This window comes from Chrysochloris asiatica, unplaced genomic scaffold (assembly GCF_000296735.1).
Source record: "Chrysochloris asiatica unplaced genomic scaffold, ChrAsi1.0 scaffold00373, whole genome shotgun sequence".
Taxonomy (NCBI): domain Eukaryota; kingdom Metazoa; phylum Chordata; class Mammalia; order Afrosoricida; family Chrysochloridae; genus Chrysochloris; species Chrysochloris asiatica.
In genome coordinates, this window is record NW_006408891.1 from 744,742 (window position 1) to 753,529 (window position 8,788).

An 8,788-nucleotide genomic window follows, 5' to 3' on the forward strand; every position below is an offset into this window, starting at 1 on the left:
GTGACTTTAAATTTTACTTTTCTTTTTTATATTTTTAAAATAATTCCTATAACTACATTATTACTTTTATAATTTAAAACAGACTGAAAGTGCCCAGTCATCTGATTTAATTAATAACAACCAATTAATTAAGACAATTGTTACATGCCATCAGGTTAGTTTTGACTCACAGTAAACCTATGTAGAACATACAAACCACTGCCAAGTCCTATACCATCGTCACAAGAGTCGGGCCCTACTGCTGCAGCCACTGTCTGCTTTTTGCTGATCCTCTACTTTACCAAGCATAATATCCTTCTGCAGAGATTGTAACCTCTCAATAACATATCCAAAGTACATGACACAAAGTTTAGCCATCCTCCCTTTAAAGGAACTTTTTGAATATGCTTCTTCCAAGACAATACTTTTGTCTTTCCATTTCCTTTTTTTCCAAAGAAATGATTTTATTTTTTATTTGTAACTAACACACAGATAATTTGAAATTGTGAGTTCTAACATCCTAAATTATAAGAGAGAAATAATTTTGTCTAAGAAGGCTTGTAGTACCATTCATTCTTTTAGCTTCATTATCTGCATAGAGATTGATACATTCAAAGCTGTAGAGTTGGTAGTAGACATAACACTGCACAAAAGATCAAGTTTAGAGATAGTATATTACTAGGCATAAAATGTCAATGCCCTTAAAAAGCATCCATTATCATAGGACAGTCTCCAAACTTCCGAAAGAAATCCTAAGGTTTTTGTGATTTTCTCTTTGCTTTATTTCTGGAATTACTTGCATGAAGTCAGAATCGTACTGTTTTAAAAAGTTATCTGTTCCTTTGCTTAATTCCCACTGATTCCAAAGTCAATCAGCCAAGTGGATACAGGAGAAATTGTCACATTATATGAGGAGTAGGTATTCAGAAGGCAAAGAAACAAACACACACACACAAATGATTGTTTAAAAAACCACTTTTTAAAAATAAAATGTTATTTTATGATTTTTTTTAGAAAAGAAAATGATAAACAATGTTAAAGCTATGCATATAAATAGAATGACTTTCAAAGAAGTGTCTCAGAAAACTCTTAATACAATAAGCATGCTACATGTAAGGTTTAATAGCTATTTGAATGTTTTTAACTCAAACAGCTTTTTTCAAACCAACATATTGAAATAAATCAGAATGAATCTGAAAGAATGGATATAAAAACACATGAAGATAAATTAGAATTCACAGCTCAGATCAGTAATAGTATTAATTCTTAGATGTGACACTGTTATGCATCACAATAACAAGAAAAAAGAATGAATCAAACATAAAAAAAAATACAAAAAGTGCAATCTAGAGAAATATACTTTCACACCACATCATAATCAGCCAGTATACAGGAGGTCAAAACTTGATGTACTTTTAAAATAGAGGAGTACTATCTATCAGCAGCAACTTTTCTATAAACTCACTGATTATGAGAAATAAAGGGATTACTTCTTCAATTAATTAATTTAAAGTTAAAACTTTAAATGCTAGTTTCAACTATGTCTCCACATCACATTGAAGCATACAACTACTGTCCATGCAATATATTGCCAACATATATGTCCCTTCCCAAATACTGCTACAAACATCCACAATTATACTTCCCAGACATCCCCCCAAAATAGAACATGTAATAAATCACTTTGTTTTCCCAAGAAAGGATAATCCATCTTCCTTATTAGGAGAATAAGATAAAATTTAATAGTAATGGTGCATGTTGTAGTGTATTAAAAAGACTTGATAAATAATGAGGTAAAACTGAGAATAGATAGTAAAGTGTACATGTAGCCAAATGAGGCAGACGTTAAATGTTTAATGGCCTGCAAATAACTTTGTACATTAGAATCCAATGACTTGAATACAAGCACTTAAGGAGCTATGAATCTAGCTTGATATTTGTCAGGAAATAATGCCAAAGTTTCAAGTCTTAGTGTAAAGTGCTAAAATGCTTCCTGGCCCTGAATCAGAAACAGGATCTGTTCCAGTCATTCCAGAAAAGTCAACTGAAGTATAACTGAAAAAGACTAGGTAACTTGAACTTGATGTGATAGATTCAAGTTCCAGACAAGTTGTAACTACTTAATTGAGTGTTTCAAACAGCTGAAAGTTCAGTATAGTTATTCATGTTTTTAGGTGTCATCGAGTTAGTACCAACTCATAGTGACCCTATGCATAACAGGACGAAACACTGCCCGGTCCTGGGCCAACCTCACAATTGTTGCCACACTTGGGCCCATGGATGCTGCCACTTTGCCAATCCATCTCACTGGGGGTCTTCTTCTTTTTTTCTGGCCCTCCACCTTACCCAGCATGACATCCTTCTCCAGTGAGTGGTCCCTCCTGACAATATGTCTGAAATATGAAAGATGAAGTTTGGCCATCCTGGCCTCCAAGGAGCACTCTGACTGCACTTCTTCCAACACAGATCTGTTGGCTCTTTTGGCAGCCCATGGACCTTCAATATTCTCCTCCAACACCATAACTCAAAAGCCTCAATTCTTCTACGGTCTTCCTTATTCACTATCCAGCTTTTGCATGCATATGAGGTTATTGAAAATACCATGGCTTGGGCCAGGCACACCTTAGTCCTCAAGCTGACACTTTGGCTCCTCAATATTTTAAAAAGTTCAGTATGCTATCATTTAATTGCAAAATGATTTTCCAATTAACTTTGCAATTAAATTAACTATACATACTATGAGTTCTGGTAGCATAGTGGTTATGAGTTGGGCTACTAATCTCAAGGTTAGAAGTTCGAAACTACCAACTGTTCCATGGGAGAAAGATGAGGTTTTGTGCCCTGTAAAGATTTATGGACATGGAAACCTTATACAGGGTCACTATGAGTTGGAACCAACTCCACAGCACACCACCATCACCACCATACTTACTTATAAGAAGAAATTTATGTAATGTTTTCAAGAATAAGAAGTTGGTCATTGATAGTTTATAAAACTACCAGCTAACTTTTGTTAAACTCTTATTATGATTCTGGCACCAGTGTAATGGTTTTGCATGTATTCTTAAACCATTTAAGATTGGTCCTATGATTATCTCCATTACACAGATAAGAAAATGACACATGAAGCCATACATAATTTAACCAATATCATACATTTGGCAAATAGCAATGTCTGGGATTAGTGAACCAGCTGCCTTTCTCTGGACCTACATAGCTAAAATTCTTAGGGGATGTAGTTGAAATTGACCTACAATTGTATAAGCTACAATTTTATCATTTTTAGTGGAGCTTTTATTATATTCATATTGAGACTAAATGTCAAAAGGGTGTTAAAGTGACCAGTACTTATTGATACAAGTTATATACTAAATAAATGTTTGTTGAAAGAATTTAGACTTAAGGGGGAGGAAAAAAAGATATTCAAGTTCTCTTCTGTATCCTAAGCATAAATGAGCAAAGAAGTTCATGTGATAATTTTTTAAATTATTATTAATAATACTGATAATCTTTTAAATAGAGATTTCAAAAACAAGGTTACATTTTTATACCTTTATGCCTTTATCAAACAGATTTTAGAGATACAAAAATGTTACTTTTTACCTTCTTTCATCAAAAATTAAAATGAAGTCCATTCAAAATTATTTGTGAAAGTGATATGCTGTAATATGTACAAAGTATTGAAATAAATACATAATCCTAGTATCAATATAAATTTTACAATACAAATGAAAAAGAGAAATTACATTTGGTTGATTAATGACTTCATTATCACATCAAAACAACAGTAGTCTGGAATTGTATATTTTCCCTAAAGTTAAGATAATCAATGAAGAAGGATCAAATATAAATTGTCTCCTCAGATTTCAGAGACTTTTATGAATGACTCTTCAGAGTTCATAAGGTAAGAGAATACGCTGAAAGTAGTTCATCATCATATGAATATTTTATTTTGTTTAACACTTCTTATAGCTTTAGAAGTGAAATATCCTGAATTCCAAATATCTCTTAAATTATTGCATTAATTAAATTGGCAGACTTTCAACATCAATATATTTCAAGGTATTTTTTTTTCTTCTAATTTAGAGGCAATCTATAGTATAGTATCTCTCTTTATAATCAAAGTAATGAACACTTTCAAGTCCATAAATTTCTAGGTGAAAAATAAAAGAACCAAATTAGTGACATGCTTCCAAAATACAGGAAAACTAGAGAACACTAGAGAACACCCAAGTTTCCAGTCTTCCTAATAAAAATAACTAGTAATTAACAATGCAAATAATAATTACACCTCATCTTCTGATATGCCTGTAAATAGGTTTATGTTGAAATTAATGTTTAAAATCTAAGAAGCTATTGGCAAATTATTCCACTACGAAAAATTATAATGCAAAGAATTATGCTAAACATTTCTAATTTCTTAATAGAAAGGGTACCAATTTCTCACGAACAATAAAATATCACCTCCTTTTAAGTGGTTTTGCTGTCAATTTAACATATAACACATAATAATTTGATATACTAAAGACAATTAGATTTTATCAGTGGACAAGTCTTTTCTTTTACTTTTGAAATGGTCTCCTTGCCAAATTCAACACTATTACAACTGGAATTTCACGATAAAGTTGGGTGCTACATTTGGTCACTTTATACCAAGGTAATCAAATTACACAAACACAAAGCCACCATCCAATCAAGTTTGCACCTGGTCAAGGAAAGGTGCTTCCACCTTTCCAGTCAAAGTGCAGACTATTACACAGGATCTTAATGACTTCATTAGGAAAATGAATACACACAACAAAACTCGTCTGTTTCTATCGAAGGCTTTTAATTCTACTTTCCCTAACATTATAAACAACTTTAAAAACTTGTATCTGTCAAAGAGAAAAAAAAAACAAGTTTGGCAAACAATGTCCTTGCCACTATCCCAACTGGCTATCCAAATAGCTCTGTCGTCATTGTTCTCATTTTATACACCTCAGTGAGAATAGTGTCATCCTCCACTGCTGCCCCACCTCCAGGCAGTCTTAATTATTAGAACTCCACTCATCCCCTTGCGGAAGCACTCTACAAAAGCATTGTGCCTCGATGCTTTCCCAAATCCTCTCCCTTCCTTCATTTCAAATCATTGCATTAATCTACTCTCTCTAGAAAACTAAGCTCAACAACCACTTTTACATTTGAGACGCTCAGAAAGAAAACCAACCATACACATGCGCACGCGCGCACATACACACATGTCCAACCTTAACGACAGCACCCAGACTCACTTCTACTACCCTCTGTTATCCAAAACGCAAACAGATGTGTTGGAACTGGTGTGGGGAAAATTGTTGTTGTTGTTGTTAAGTACCGTTGGGTCGGTTCCGAATCATAGTGAATCTGCACAGGGTTTCCTAGGTTGCAAACCTTTACTGGAGCATAAAGTCTCATCTTTCTCCCTCGGAACAGCTGGTAGTTTCGAACTGCTGACGTTGAGGTTAGCAGCCAGATTCGTAACTACGGGGTTTCCAATATTCGTCGCCCTGTAGCAGAAGCACTGGACTGCTAACTGCAAGATTGGCGGCTCAAGCTCACCAGCCACTCCTCGGAAACCTTATAAGGGTCTCTGTGTATAGGAACTTACTCTATGTTAGTAACAACAAGGTTTAATAGAGACCCCATTCTCACCAGCCGGTCTCACACCTTCGTTACCTGAAGGTCTCACTTGGCACAGCTGTTAAGTCTTTCACTATCCCCTCCTGACACTGCCCAGTAACTGGGGGCTCATGCAACTGGCGGGCAGCAAGGGGAGGTAGTCCGAGGGGATTCGCGGTGAGACTTGGTGGCCAAGATCCGCGGAAGCTGAGAGACTAGGAGCACCTGCGCGTCCAGCCCAGCACTAAGGTCCTCCTCGCCTTAGTTGGAGATAAACCCAGAATATAAGGTGCAGGCCAGACCAAGAGGGAAAAATTTTTTAAAGTTCAGAGAGAGAACTGCGTGGAAAGTGAATTCAATCAAGAAGTCGCGAGAGCGACCCAAAGGGTCAAAAGAATAAACAGTGTTTGTTGCACCCTGAGGAATGCAGGGAGAGTCTAATCAGTTCGCCAGTTTCCCGAGCCAGACGCCCCTGGCTCCAATAGGAGCACGGGATGATGAGAGCATTACAAGTACATACACATACAAAGGCTAAAAACTTACGGAAAAAGATGTACTCGGTGTAGCTGCTCCATATCTTGTCGTCACGGTACTGGTTGACAAAAGCGGCAGTGCCAGAGGAGTTACACGCCACCATGTGGAAGCCGGCCTCGGAGAGGCGGTCAAACGCCTGTTCCAAGTAGGTGAACTTGAGGTAGAAGCGGGACGTGTACTTCTCAGGCGGCCGGTCTGGATCGCGGCTCTCATTGAGCGTGTCCCCGAAGACCTCCTTGGCCAAAGCAATGCGCCCACACACCATGATGCGCGCCACGCGCCGGAACTTGGCGTCTGCCTGGTTATCGCGCACCGTGGTATAAGAGCCGCGGTAGCCCAACGTGAGGAAGCCGGAGCGCTTGTCCAGAGCGCCACCGCCGGGCGCACCCGGACCCGAGGGGGCGGCGGCTGCGGCCCCACGCAGCAGAAGCGCATCGCTACTGCCCTGGGAGACATTGTCCTCCAGGTCGCTCTGGCAGCCCTCGTCATTGAGCGAGTTCTGCTTAGTGACCTTGGGTGACAGCAGCTTGACCAGGTCGCTGAGCTGGAAGTACTCGGCCTCGCGCAGGAGTCGCTCCTTCTCAGGGAAGTGCTCCGGGAGTGCAAGCTGTTTGTCCCGCAGATAATCCAGCACATATCTGAAGAGGAAGCCATCCCGGTCGATGAAGAAGCGCGCCCGGCTGTCCCTGGGCAACTCGCCCCGGCGCCGGGCACCGCCCCGAGGACTGGAGGGTGAGAACATGCTGGCCAGAGTGCTGTCCGGGATGCTGAGCAGCGTGGAATGCTTGGTCACATAGACCTGGCCGCCCACGTTCAACTCCACCACCTCCGGGAAGGGCGAGGGAGCGCCGGGCCCCGGGGTGACGGCTAGCGGCGCGCCTAGAGAGCTGGACGAGGAGACCATTTCGCTAATTGGTAGAATGGTGCTGCCGCCACTGCCCGCATCCTTCAGTGCCATCGTTTTCCCTCTGCCACCGGCCAAGTGACCTGGTAGAGCAGCACTTTCTGGGTCTCAGAACCGGCGCCCCGCACCCCTCTCGGCTCTGGCCCTCTGGGTGCGCCTTGGTGTCCTGCGCCCCGGAGCCCGGCGTTGGGTTCTTCCAACCGTAAAGCCCAGTTCAGGGCTCAGAGAAGCGACGGCGTCTGCTGCGCCCAGGCTCCATCGGGGGGAATGGCTCGCAGGAGAGCAGTTCAGCTGGCGCGTCGGCTGCGGAGGAGGCTGGAGGAGCAGCGGCTGCTCCTTTACGGAGACAGCGGAGAAGTCTGAGAGACTTGCAAGAGGTTCTGGGGCTGCTGTTAGGCTCTCCGCTGGGAGAGCGGGAGGAGGGGCCAGAGCAAGGAAAACTCACCGCGCCAGCAGCTTGTGAGCGCTAGGCGAGCTCTGAGCGCGGAAGCCGGCGCTAACTACTCCTAGCAGCCCAGGAGGCAGCACTGACGTCAAGCCCTGGACTGGGACCCAAGCCACAGCTGTCATTTAAAGAGATAGGCGCCAGCCGGTAGCTGTCCAGTTCGGACGCTAGGGGGCGGGACCGAGGACGAAACCTAGAGAAGGCTGGAGCCTGGCAGCTTTGACAAGAGGATAGGAAAGGACTGGAAATGAATAAAATAATTGACTGCAGCTCCCTCACTCACTCCGTTCTCTCCCTCTCTCTCCTTCTCTTTCTTCTTTCTTTCCACAACCCACTCCAAGAGTAAAACTAGTTTTTTATGTTTGCATCAAGGTGGAGGAAGGAAGAACAAGTGAATGTGGAATAGGTTTTGATTTAACAAATGCAAGCCTCCTAACCTGAGATCATTACAAATGTGGACTTGGGAGCACTGACTGCAAAGCCACTACATGGGAGGAGGGGAAAATCCCTTGTATGTGGTAATATTTCGTGACGGGTAAATGCTTGTACTTTCAATAAAAACAAAATACATTATTGCATATTTAACTGAATGCATCGCATATTGTTGTTCAGTGTCATCAAGTCGGTTCAGACTCATAGCGACCCTGTATAGTGTTTCCAGGAGCAGCTGGTGAGCTTGAATTCAAGCCGACCTTGTGATCCAGGTCATTACAGTGCAGCACCACACCATATAGTTGAAAAATACTTAAAACCCTTGAAATCTGAATTTCAGTTCACATTTTTTTATTTTCTCTTCCACTCAGGACTTTTCCTTTCTCTGTTGCTTCAGGTAGTTAAAAACCAACTGTATTAACTTAGAAGGCCATTTGCTAGCTTTCAAGTACCCAGTCATTTACTCAAAGAAAATAGGAGATAGAACAGAAGGAATGAGAAGCAATACTCAGATAATTGGGATGTGTCTCCAAGCTATGGCCTCAGACTTCCAAACCAAAGAAACAAATCCCATTGGGTGTTTAGTTGTACATAAACAGGCCCAGCAACTGTATTTGTTACTTTGTTTTGATAAAAATATAAGGATAAGCAAAAATATATATATATTCCTATAAAATCATGTTGTTGTTATTGTTGTTGTTAGCTGCCATAGAGTCAGTGCCGACTTATTGCTATACTACGCACAACAGAATGAAACACTGCCTAGTCCTCAGCCAACCTCACAATTGTTGCCACACTTGAGCTTATTCATCCTGCTGCTTTGTTAATCCATCTCGCTGGGGTTCTTCCTCTTTTTT

The 8,788-nt window shown here is 40.9% G+C and overlaps 1 protein-coding gene across 1 annotated transcript in view; it reads right to left on the bottom strand.

Annotated features, from left to right (window-relative positions):
• KCTD8 (potassium channel tetramerization domain containing 8) overlaps nucleotides 1-7,108 on the bottom strand; it is a 577,124-nt gene extending 570,016 nt beyond the window's left edge. The window contains exon 1 of the mRNA XM_006876277.1: nucleotides 6,160-7,108. Within this exon, the coding sequence (XP_006876339.1) occupies nucleotides 6,160-7,108 (949 nt within the window). The remainder of the gene's footprint in view (nucleotides 1-6,159) is intronic.
• Between the last annotated feature and the right edge of the window lie 1,680 nt (nucleotides 7,109-8,788).